The sequence below is a fragment of the Bos mutus genome, chromosome 8 (genome assembly GCF_027580195.1).
Source record: "Bos mutus isolate GX-2022 chromosome 8, NWIPB_WYAK_1.1, whole genome shotgun sequence".
Classification (NCBI taxonomy): Eukaryota; Metazoa; Chordata; class Mammalia; order Artiodactyla; family Bovidae; genus Bos; species Bos mutus.
The window spans coordinates 40,235,408-40,248,576 of record NC_091624.1 but is presented as its reverse complement, the minus strand read 5'-3'; the positions used below and the strand labels follow the sequence as shown (position 1 = coordinate 40,248,576).

The window sequence follows — 13,169 nt, the reverse complement described above, 5'->3', positions numbered from 1 at the left end:
TTCATTTCATTTTATCATGTCCCATGTTGCTAATTATTTTCTGCCATGTGCTCTCCTTGAGTGCTTTTACCCAGCTCTGTCATCCTCTGAGATCATCATATATGTCATATTTTATATTAGAGTGTAATCTTTGTAATAACTCTTGTTCTCCACTCCACCATGGTATCTAAACTAGTGCTTAATAAATATTTATTGAATGGTTGTATGTAGAGTGGGTGAAGAGCTGAGTAAGGGACATGTCCTGTGGGAGCCAGAAAGTGGGCAGTGGCCAGAGATGCATTTGGACAGGTGAGGCAAAATGGAGCAGGTGATGATGGAATCTTGGCTGATGGAAATTATCTGAGAAACCAGCTTAAGTAAGTGACTTTGACAATGGAATTAGGGACTCTCTGATATTTGTAAATTGGAGGGGACAGTTTTATTCTGGATTGGGTCAGCCCCAGGAAAATAGAAATGACTCTTTTCCCAAACAGATCAACCTTTCGCATAGAATCACTTTTTTTTTTTTTTTTTTTTTGGCCGCACTGTGGCTTGTAGGATCTTAGTTCCCCGATCAGGGATTGAACCCAGGCCTCTTCAGTGAAAACGTGGAGTCCTAACCACTGTACTGCCCAGGAAGTCCCTGCATAGAATCACTTTTGAAGTTCCCCATGGTTTCCAGAAGCTTACTTTTTGAGATTGTCATTTCACCTAAAATAAAAGTGAGATTGTCATTTCACCTAATCCTCTGGACTTACCATCTCTCCACCATTCCCTTCATTTTTTAATTTAAGACAGCAACTGAGATTCCAGTGGGTTCACACGACTCATTGATTATGGCTGCTTGTTGATAACGCTTTCAATAGGCCAGTAGCATACTGTATTTAGCTGTAATTATCTTGCTTTAGGTGTTGGCATTAATTGGAAATTCATGTTCTTGCTTGTGTCACCACTGTGGTTTGCGACGTGCAAATGAGCAAATGTACTCTTGGACTATTACCATATCTCTTGGATTTATAAGCAGCCGAATTTATAAAATCCTCAGCATATATGATGAAAACTCCAGAAACAGACAGTGTTCTGCCAGTACCCAATGCCATGGAATGTGAGCGTTCACTTTGTAGAATTAAGCATGGTGACCTTGAGCCTTTAGAGGGAGTTGTACACATACCACAGTTGTAGAGAAGACTTTGTTGTTGTAGTTAAGTCACTAAGTTGTATCCGACTCTTTGCGATTGCATGGACTGTAGCCTGCCAGGCTCTTCTGTCCCTGGGATTGTTCAGGCAAGAATACTAGAGTGGGTTGCCATTTCCTAGAGAAGACTTAGGTTTAAAAGAACAAAAAAAAGTTTTCAAAAATGACAGGCTTCAGAAGCATAATTCTACGATGGATAGCTGTGCAAAAACACTGTTTACAAAAGTTTTGGTAAGTTCTCCTCCGAAAGTGAACCCAGTCTGTGGTAAAACATCTTGGGTTTATAGGACATAAAGAGATGAAAACCGCTTGGAAGAGACTCAAGTCTTGTTTCCATGTCTTGGCTATTGTAAGTATAGTCAATATCCTATAATAAACTATAATGGAAAGGAACACACATCAGATCAGATCGGATCAATCGCTCAGTCATGTCCGACTCTTTGCGACCCCATGAACTGCAGCACGCCAGGCCTCCCTGTCCATCACCAACTCCCGGAGTTCACTCAGACTCATGTCTATAGAGTTGGTGATGCCATCCAGCCATCTCATCCTCTCTCGTCCCCTTCTCCTCTTGCCCCCAATCCCTCCCAGCATCAGAGTCTTTTCCAATGAGTCAACTCTTCGCATGAGGTGGCCAAAGTACTGGAGTTTCAGCTTTAGCATCATTCCTTCCAAAGAAATCCCAGGGCTGATCTCCTTCAGAATGGACTGGTTGGATCTCCTTGCAGTCCAAGGGACTCTCAAGAGTCTTCTCCAACACCACAGTTCAAAAGCATCAATTCTTCGGTGCTCAGCCTTCTTCACAGTCCAACTCTCACATCCATACATGACCACAGGAAAAATCATAGCCTTGACTAGACGAACCTTTGTTGGCAAAGTAATGTCTCTGCTTTTGAATATGCTGTCTAGGTTGGTCATAACTTTCCTTCCAAGGAGTAAGCGTCTTTTAATTTCATGGCTGCAGTCACCATCTGCAGTGATTTTGAAGCCCTAAAAAATAAAGTCTGACACTGTTTCCCCATCTATTTCCCATGAAGTGATGGGGCTGGATGCCATGATCTTCCTTTTCTGAATGTTGAGCTTTAAGCCAACTTTTTCACTCTCCACTTTCACTTTCATCAAGAGGCTTTTGAGTTCCTCTTCACTTTCTGCCATAAGGGTGGTGTCATCTGCATATCTGAGGTTATTGATATTTCCCCTGGCAATCTTGATTCCAGCTTGTGTTTCTTCCAGTCAGCGTTTCTCATGAGGTACTCTGCATATAAGTTAAATAAACAGGGTGCCAATATACAGCCTTGACGAACTCCTTTTCCTATTTGGAACCAGTCTGTTGTTCCATGTCCAGTTCTAACTGTTGCTTCCTGACCTGCATACAGATTTCTCAAGAGGCAGATCAGGTGGTCTGGTATTCCCATCTCTTTCAGCATTTTCCACAGTTTATTGTGATCCACACAGTCAAAGGCTTTGGCATAGTCAATAAAGCAGAAATAGATGCTTTTCTGGAACTCTCTTGCTTTTTCCATGATCCAATGGATGTTGGCAATTTGATCTCTGGTTCCTCTGCCTTTTCTAAAACCAGCTTGAACATCAGGAAGTTCACGGTTCACATATTGCTGAAGCCTGGCTTGGAGAATTTTGAGCATTACTTTACTCACGTGTGAGATGAGTGCAGTTGTGAGGTAGTTTGAGCATTCTTTGGCATTGCCTTTCTTTGGGATTGGAATGAAAACTGACCTTTTCCAGTCCTGTGGCCACTGCTGAGTTTTCAAAATTTACTGGCATATTGAGTGCAGCACTTTCACAGCATCATCTTTCAGGATTTGGAATAGCTCAACTGGCATTCCATCACTTCTACTAGCTTTGTTCGTGGTGATGCTTTCTAAGGCCCACTGGACTTCACATTCCAGGATGTCTGGCTCTAGGTCAGTGATCACACCATTGTGATTATCTGGGTCGTGAAGATCTTTTTTGTACAGTTCTTCTGTGTATTCTTGCCATCTCTTCTTAATATCATCTGCTTCTGTTAGGTCCATACCATTTCTGTCCTTTATCGAGCCCATCTTTGCATGAAATGTTCCCTTGGTATCTCTAATTTTCTTGAAGAGATCTCTAGTCTTTCCCATTCTGTTGTTTTCCTCTATTTCTTTGCATTGATTGCTGAAGAAGGCTTTCTTATCTCTTCTTACTATTCTTTGGAACTCTGCATTCATGGAAAGAAACACACATATACATATACAAATGTATACATAACTACATCACTTTATTGTACACCAGAAGTTAACACATTATAAACCAACTACACTTAAAAAAAATTTTTTTTTAATTTCATGCATCTGCTAATAGAACTCTTCTATAATTTGTTCTATATAAAATCATCCAACACTGGACACAGACTATTTTGGATATATTAGGGAGCTGAATTTACCTTCTTGAAGCGTAGAGTTATTAATGTTTTCTCAAATTTTAAACTGTCAGCATTCAAAAGTGTTAAGGATTTTCCTATTTTTAACTGGTTAGAATGGGATATTATGCTGTGGACTGGTTATAGATTTGCATCAAAGCCCATGATTGACAAAAAAATATCTGAACAGGGAGCATCACTCCTAATTAAAGATAGCAGTCCATGGCATAATATCCTATGCTGTTTCTGACTTCACATAGTTTGATAATCTCTAGGTCCATCCATTGCTGCTTTATGGCTGAGTAGTATTCTGTTCTGTGTATGAACCACATTTTCCTCATCCATTCATTTGTCGATGGAGATTTAGGTTGTTTCCGTGTCTTGGCTATTGTAAGTAGTGCTGCTGTGAACATTGGAGTGCATGTGTATTTTCCAATTATAATTTTGTCCAGAAACAGTATGCTTGAAGTTTCCATTATAGCTTGCATGTGCTCACTGTGTGTTTATGGCTCCTTTATGCATCTGGCCTGCTGACAAGGTTTACTTAGGATAACCACCCTGATGCCTCATGGTTATAGGGAATGAGCAAAATTATTTCAGTGAATTACCTGTATTAGGTATTCAGTAAATATTCATTATCCAGTATCTATTTATGGATAGATTAAATTATATACTCCCTTTATAAGATAGAGGGTGGGAAAACATCCATAGGAATATGTGTACTGATTGGAATTTTTAAAAGAAAGTTAAAGACTTTACTTAAAGCCTTGTTAAGCAAACATATAAAATCTTTTTATGTAGAGGAGTATTGCAGCATTGCCAAGAATTGTTTAAAATGTTTTATTTGTTTCAGTTTGTTTTTAGGTATAAATATATGTAAGGTTTGATATATATATACACATATATATACACATAAGGTTTGCTACTCTGATTTAAAATTGTTCCAGAATATTGGTTCTTATCCTGGGGGAGAGGGGTGTGGGAGTGGGAGAGAAAGCAAGAAGGAGAGAATATATATAAATTACTTTAAAATATCTATTTTAGTAGTGTAAGGTAGCTCACAGAATGTATATAAATGGATGAAAGTTCATGTTCATTCATGCAAAAGCATTTTTTGAATGACTGGAAGGGATTAAGGTGTTAAGAGACTGAGCTGTCTTCCATCTTGTTATTTATTTATTTGGTCTTTTCTCCAAAGGAGAAGTGATGAAGCGTGGTTCTAAGTGAATTTTAAATCCTTTAATTATCAAGACAGTGCAGCTCTGAAATAAATCTAGATTTTTACTATATAATAAATGAAAACGTTCATGTTGTCTGCTAGAGGTATCCTGGATTCCATCTCCACATCCAAACCATGGGCTTTGCTGGTGGCTCAGATGGTAAAGAATCTGCCTGCAATGCAGGATACCCGGGTTATGAGGATGTATGTTGCTAATGTCTGTGTGTTGTCCCAGGTAATGTACTCAATTCTGTCTTCTCTTCTACCCTGACAGGTTGGTACAGAGGATACACCCTCCAAAATAAATCCAAAAAGGTATGGCTTATGGTTCAGTGTTCTCCTTGGAAATCTACTGTTTGCCAGTCTTGTGTTGTCTTATCTGATCCCATTATCTGCTGTCTGTGGGCCCAGTTTGCTTTCTCTTTGATGGCTGTTCTGTAGATTCAAAAGCAAAGTGTCTGACCTCACTGTTCAGGTAAAAGATTCCAAGTCCCATGGCTGTATTTCCCACCAGCCAACTCAAGGATAAAAGCTGGAGATGAATTTGACACCCCAGGTAGGGCCTCTGCAGGCTTTCTGATTGCTTGACCTGAGCGATGTGGTCATCTACGGATGTTGCTCTGTATCAGAGGAGGGGGGACGTCTCTGTTTATCCTTTAGTTCCAGTGCTCATATCCCAGAAGCACAGGGTCTCCCCATTTCCATGTGACTCTTTCCTTTTTTATAAAATGGAGAATCAGAGTAGTAAGTTTTTATTAGCGGGGCCACACCGTTGGCATGTGGGATCTTAGTTCCCTGACCAGGGGTCGACTCTGTGCCTCTTGCATTGGGAGTGCAGAGTCTTAACCACTGGACCACCAGAAAAGTCCTCAGAGTCCTAGTTTTCCAACTGTGAAACTCACACGAAATCAACAGAGTGGGTTAGAACCTACATCTTTTTACAACTCAAACTGAAAAATAGAAAGAAAATGGAATGCCATGGTAAGTCATGTTTCAGGAAACTTTTGTGTTAGGTGTATATTTTACAGTATTTTGTGTATTTTTAATTATGTTTTATGATAGTCATGCTGGGTTGCTGTCCCATCACGGGCAAAGAATTTGAAAAACACTGATGCTCATGGGTTCCTTTCCCCAGTGCCAGAGCTGCTAATAGTCAAGCTAAAGAAAACCTGTGAGTTAGGTTAATACCCTCTCGGTTTATTTCAGGTCAGGTCAGCACTTTTTCTGTGACACTGCAGACTGGCACCGCATAGCCTGTCAGCACTTTCTTTTGAAAAGAACAGTGTTGATGGGGCCGTGCAATTTCACAGTTAGCTCCCATCCAAAAGGGTGAAGAGGAGGGGCGAGAGGAACATTTCAGAACTGATCAAGAACTCAGTAGAAAGAGAAAACACAAACCCACAGGTTTTACTTGCCAAATACAGCACAAGACAAAAAAGAAGCTAGCACAGAAGTCTCAGAAAGGCTGTGGGTGGGGAGATTGGGACTGGCACACACACACTGCTACATGTAAAACAGATAACGAATGAGAACCTACTGGAGAGCACAGGGAACTCTACTCAGTGCTCTGTAGTAGCCAGAACGGTAAGGAAATCCATAAAAGAGGGGATATGTGTAAACATATCGCTGGTTCACTCTGCTGTACATCAGAAACTAACACACCATTGTAAAGCAACGAAGCTCCAATAAAAATTAATTAAAAAAAGGTGTGGGCCCAGAAAAACACCTTTCTAGAAGGTATAGGCTGTTTAAAACCATGACGGTCCTAGTTAAGCTTTCTACATTGTTGATGCTCAAACAGCAGTCAGTATTCACACATGTGTATGTACGCACACACAGTTTATTAACTCTGACAATTTAATAATTTACCAAAATAAAGGAATGTTTGCTTTTAATGTGGTTATCCACTCCCACAGTTTTAGTCCTTTTATCCCTCCCTAAAATCCTGATGCTGAGTTTTTATACCCACAGTTAGATGCTTGTGCCTCTGACTCTTCATTTTCTACTTAAATGTAGTGAAAATAATGATAAATTATTTGATTAAAGGAGTAAACTCTTGCTGACTTTAGTTTCCCTGGGCCTTCATATAAGAACCCAGGACAGCAGATGTTCTGGTGTGAATGAGAGCATGTTAGGACTAGAGCAAAAGCCTTTCCTCTAGTACGCTTGTTAACAAGGGAACCTAGTTTACAGCCACTTCTGCTTCTTGGTTTTGGTTGAACCCTATCCATGTTTATTTTACTTACAGTTATGGAAGTGGTAGTTATTTTTCAGGCTTCCCTGTGGCTCAGTGATAAAGAATCCACCTGCCAATGCAGGAGGTGCAGGAGACGCGGGTTCAATCCCTGGGTCAGGAAGATCCCCTGGAGGAGGGTCTGGCAACCCACTCCAGTATTCTTGCCTGGAGAATCTCATGAACAGTGGAGCCTGGTGGGTTACAGTCCGTGGGGTCACAAAAAGTTGGACATGACTGAGCATTAACATGAGTTATTTTTCAAAGCAGGATTAAAGTGAATAATTTTGAAGTTCTAAATTTCAAGAGCAGCAATACTTAAGTCACTTAATCACCAATCCTTTTTTTTTAAGTAATTTTAAAACATAAAAAGCCACTCTCGGATAAGATCATATGAACTTTTAAGACCAAACAGAATTTTATATTTTTAACTGATGCAGGTGAATTCTGTTGAAACAAGGTCCCAGACCACAGTTTTCCCTTTCTTTGTCTGCAGTCTGTAAGACTCTTTGGAGCATCTCTGAGGCATCTTATGATGTCGTAATACACCAGAATCCATCTGTTGTCTGCTTTGGAAAGTTGGAGTGCTTCACTAGGATTTAAATGACAAAGTCTCGTGTTTTTAAATTTTTTGTATTCATATTCTTAAAACCCGTTTAAGCTTCCAGTCTCACTCTTGAGAAGAATTATTTCAGTAAGAGCTTTTCTCAGTTCTTGATAATTAAACTTTGTACTTCAGCGAAATAATAAGACAAAGGCCATGCATTTACTTGTTGACTTATAAGTTGAAATATCTTTCTGGTAGATCTAAGCAAAACAGAGAATTCAGTCAGCTGTTATGAATTATGCTCAACTTTGACACCCCTTCATGAAGCAATCAGCCTAGTTGAAATGCTGTCCTAATGCTGCCTCCTTGTTTGTCAGTCTTTAGGGGAAGAGCTATTTGAAAAGCCTATTGTTTCAGTGGAAATTTCTGGTGTTATTTACAAGCAGACTTAATCGGTTAGAATGGTGATAAAACAAGCTAGTGGTTTTGCAAATGGAAGAAGCCAAGAGATTTGCAGAAACTGGTTATTGATCCTGGCAGGATTGGGGAAGTAAGGATAAGGGTAATATCTACAAAATCATTAGTTGTTCTTCTTCTTCTTCTTTTTTTTTTTTAAACTCGAGTGGATAGGTTGCCCTGAGAAAGCAAAAACAAAATGGAGAGAGGCTGGAAATCAGAAACATATTACCTAGGTTTATTCTGGCTTTCTGTGTGTCAGAATGGCATAGGAAAATGCCTACAGGGACTTCCCTGGTGGTCGAGTGGTTAAGACTTCTCCTCCCAATGCAGGGGACACAGGTTCCATCCCTGGTTAGGAAACTAAGGTCCCACATGCCGTGGGGCTTCTAAGCCCCTGTGCTGCAACAAAAGATCCTGAGTGCTGCAACCCAGACCAAATGCAGCTAAAATAAATCACTAAACAAATTTAAAAAAAAGTAAGCCTATAGTCTCAGATTTACAAGACCAATTAAATGGCTGCAAGTGGACAAATGCTACCATGGAACGATGATGCCTACAAGTAACAGTGGAAATGCAACAAAATAGATAACTCTTAATATGAAAATCATCATGTCTGCATGCACAGTACAAATTACCTGCTATGATTGCTGCCTGCGTTAGTGTTAGTCGCTCAGTCATATCTGACTCTTTGCGACCCCATGGACTGTAGCCCGCCAGGCTCCTCTGTCCATGGAATTCTCCAGGCAAGAATATTGGAGTGGGGTGCCATTCCTTTCCCCAGGGGATCTTCCCGACCCAGGGATCCAACCCAGGGCTCCATTACAAAATAAACCACTTACGTTACAAATGTTTCTGTTTTGGATTTCTCCCTGTTGTTCAGAGAGCAGTCATCAGGTTTTAGGTGTATGAAAGTTAATCAGTCCTTTATCTTCTTGATTTGAAAAATCTTCTGCAAGAATACTCCTTGGGACCAACAGTTTCACATCTCCTTTAAACCTGCAAATATGGCTCCTGATTAACTGCTACTTTGAATGGTTCATTGTTATTCAGTGCACCACATTTTTATGAGTTCTGGACAGCTTTATTGTTAAACAGTATACTTGACAGAAAATTAGTATTTTAATTCTTTTATTTATTTTAATGTAGACCATTCTTAAAGTCTTTATTGAATTTGTTACAATATTGCTTCTGTTTTATGTTTCAATTTTTTGGCCACAAGGCATGTGGCATCTTAGCTCCCCGACCAGGGATTGAACTCACACCCCCGCCTTGAAAGATGAAGTCTTAACAGCTGACCTCCAGGGAAGTCCCTTAACTCTTTTAAAATGTACAGTTGAGGGGTATTAAGTATAGTTATATTGTTGTGAAACCATCATCACCATCTCTAGAACTTTTTCATTATCCCAAACTGAAACTCTATAAGCATTTAATATAAGCTCCCCCTTCTTCCCTCCTCCCAGTCCTTGTAACCCCAGTTCTCTTCTGTCTCTATGAATCTGACTACTCTCAGACCTTCATACAAGTGAGGTCAGGCAGTATTTGTCCTTTTGTGTCTGGCTTATTTCACTCAGCATCCTGTCCTCAAGGTGAGCACTGGGCAGGCAGTCTGGTTCTCCACAAAGATAGGGATCAACAAAACATTTACATCAGTTCTTGCCTGGAGAATCCCAGGGACGGGGGGAGCCTGGTGGGCTGCTGTCTATGGGGTCACACAGAGTTGGACACGACTGAAGTGACTTAGCAGCAGCAGCAGCAGCAGCAGCAGAAGGAAGACACACCCAAAGTTCCTTCGGCATCCTAAAGACTGACCTGGAGCTTCAGAAACCCATTAATCAAACCCCAAAGAAATTACACACACAGTGCATTTTTGTTAGTGTTTAACTCTGTGATCAGTTTTCCAAAATCAGTCTGAATCCTGTCCTTGTCATGAGAGAGATGGTGTTACCTTGTCTCTGTGTGTGTTCTGGGTCTTTATCAGTTATAACAAGATTGGGATTATGCTTTCTCACTCATGTACCCTATGCCTGCTCCTTTCTCACAGTGAGGAGGGGCAGGTATCTTTATATGTTTTTTTGGTTCTTCCTGCCTGGAGGGAAAGGATGGCCATTCTGCTTCTGCCTCAGGCAGTGGCAGGATCTACCTTGTCATCACCAATGCTGGGAGCAGCATAGTCTCAAATTTTCATGCTGTTTTCCTGTTTTATTGGCAGAGGATTAAAAGGGAGAAAGGAGAGAATTGCTCAGATAAACGTAGCACACGAAACTAGATGCACAACCAACCCTGGTGGAAATGCACTCGTTTTTCTGGCTCTGAACGAATAAGGATCACTGAGTACACGGGCGTCTCTGACCTGGGTCCCCAGGGCGTGGCCTGCCCCTCTCCCACCTTTGTGGTCAGCTACCCCTGACATGCCATGTCCACATGGCTGCAGTTTTAACAGGCTCAGGGCTACAAGCAAGTTGAGCCAATGGTGCTTGTTAAACAGCTTCTTCTATTAGGTTGGCCAAAAAGTTCACTTAGGTTTTTTCCGTAAGATGGCATAAAAACCCAAATGAACTTTCTGGTTAGTCCAGTACCTTTCCTTGTCTGGCCTGAAAAGTACGTAAAGTAGGGACCAGCGGTGCCTTTCTGAATGCCAGTGTTTCTGCTTATTGATGAGCACGTCATACAGTTGAACAGCAGGAGCTTTTGGTTTTAAGAAAACTCACATCCGTGGCTTACTTCCTGTGGGTGAGATCCAGTCTACAGTTTTGCAGATTGCTCCTGACCAGTTTCCAGGGTTTCTTTTAGGTCTTTTTAGGCATAGTTTTCCCACAGGCAGTGTCTTAATACCGACATCAAATTGCTTCTTAGGGATTTAGAATGGAGAGCAGTTTGAGACTGGAAAAGGCTAAAAATAACCAAGCCTAATTGATTCCATGCATTTTGTTTAAGTAAAGTGCTGAGAGGAATGGGCCTAGAAAATCACCATAATTTTCTGGACCACTAAGTACATAGCCCTCCATCTACTAATTACTTGAAACCCTTTAAGAGAAGCACCTCCTGTTGTGTAGAATCTGGAGGCATTTCAGGATCTATAAATGCTCTGAGCTGACCCTGGGCATGTTTGCCTGTTTATTTACAAAGTGTTTATCTTAAGCTCTCTGAACCCCAGGATTCAGTTATATGTTTTCAGTGTTTCAGCCCTGCTTTCGTTCAGGTGGCCAGCCTATGTAATTGACAGCCTACGACCTTGACTGCAAACTGTAGGTGTTGCCCTGGTGCCCTTGCCCCTCCCCTCCTTGACTTGCCATTGTTTGTGCTCTTTATTGTGAGCTGAGGGGTTTTTGATATTTTTCTTAATTGGAGGATAATTGTTTTACAATGTTGTATTATTTTCTGCTGTATAACAAGAGTCAGCTATATGTGTGCGTATATCCCTTCCCTCTTGAACTTCCCTCCCACCCTGCTCCCCATCCTACCCTTCTAGGCCCTCACAGAGAACCAAGCTGAGTTCCCTGTGCTTTACAGTAGTTCCCACTAGATATCACATGAGAGTGTATGTGTCTGAATGCTCCTCTGCCAGTCCACCCCCCACCATGTTGCTCCATCTGCGTCCCCACAAATAGGTTCATCTGTACCATTTTCCTAGATTCCACGTATATGCATTAATATGTGTGCTTGTTTTTCTGACTAACTTCACTCTGTTTGACAGACACTAGGTCCACCCACATCACTGCAAATGACCCAAACTTTTCCTTTTTATGGCTAAGTAATATTCCACTGTACATGGTATACCACATCTTCTTTATCCATTCATCTGTTGATGGACATCTAGGTTGCTTCCATGTCCTGGCTATATTGTAAATAGTGCTTCTGTGAACATTGGAGTATGTGTGTCTCTTTGAATTATGTTTTCCTCAGAGTAATATTGGACTGGGATTTTTATGGCCGCATAACCCAAGTTCTTCTCTCCACAGGGTATTTTCCCTGAAACGTACATCCATTTGAAAGAGGCCACTGTGGAAGACCGCGGGTAAGTTCTAACATAGGAAAATGCCTAACAGGTGAGGTAAAGGTATAATATCATTATAGGTTTTATGAAATTGAAAGGTATCATTTTGTGCATTATTTGTCTCAGGTCATCAGTTCCATTTGTTGGATGAAAGGGAAATGGGATTTTTTTCCTGATATCATTCCTTCTGCCTTCTCTTTGGATATTTTTTCCTCCCTTGCATCCTTCCCTGGGACAGTGGAGGCAGATAATGAATGAACATAGAGGGCCTGTATCTTCTTCTTGTACCAACTGCTCACTATGCCTGTGTGCATCTGTGCACGCATGCACGCACACACATATGAACGTTTGGTACTCTTTAGCCATTAGACCTGAGAACCTTCTCTTTGGGAACCTTGGGGGATGACAGGTGACCAAGCTACAACCTGTGCTATTTATCTCTGTACCTTGGACAAGTCAGCGCACCTGGGGCTTTCCCCCTGCAAATCAGAGAAAACAAATCTGGCCCCACATTGGCCCTGAACTTTTTTGTTTATTTTTTCCTTTCTTGGCTGTACCGCATGGCATATGATATGGGATCTCAGTTCTCCAAACAGGGATCAAACCAGCAACCCCTGGTTTGAGTGGAAGCCCAGAGTCTTAACCACTGGACCACCAGGGAAGTCCCTGGTTGTGAACTTGATGTAAAATTGTATGAACTAACTAGTATGTGTGATTGTGCTCTGCAGAGAAAATTCACTTCATTGATGGTGAGTCAGTGGGCAGGAGCATCAGGAGGGAATAAAGAAAGCTTGGAGCAGGAATTCCAGGGCTGTTAGAAAGGAGTGGGTCACAGAGGCATACTAGCTCACAGCCACAGAGAACATTTTCAGCCCTAAATTCCACACCATCATTTTATAGATGAGAGATGGAAATGTGCCCAAATTCACACACAATCAGGACTCAAAACCACGTGTCCTGCCGCTACTGGAGAACTTCCCCCTGCCTTTTTTTTTTTTTAATTAAAAAAAAAAAGAAAGAAAGAAAAGCAGAAGCAAGTTTTATTTATTTTAATTTTGGTTACACTCTGGGACATGTAGAATCTTAGTTCCCTGATCAGGGATCGAACCCACACCCCTTGCTTTAAATGACAGATTCTTAAC

The 13,169-nt window shown here is 41.1% G+C and overlaps 1 protein-coding gene across 1 annotated transcript in view; it reads left to right on the top strand.

Annotated features, from left to right (window-relative positions):
- The window catches only part of DOCK5 (dedicator of cytokinesis 5), a 204,452-nt gene that overhangs the window by 22,520 nt on the left and 168,763 nt on the right, over nt 1-13,169 (top strand). The window contains exons 2-3 of the mRNA XM_005903060.3: nt 5,069-5,109; nt 11,993-12,048. Coding sequence (XP_005903122.2) covers nt 5,069-5,109; nt 11,993-12,048 — 97 coding nt within the window. The remainder of the gene's footprint in view (nt 1-5,068; nt 5,110-11,992; nt 12,049-13,169) is intronic.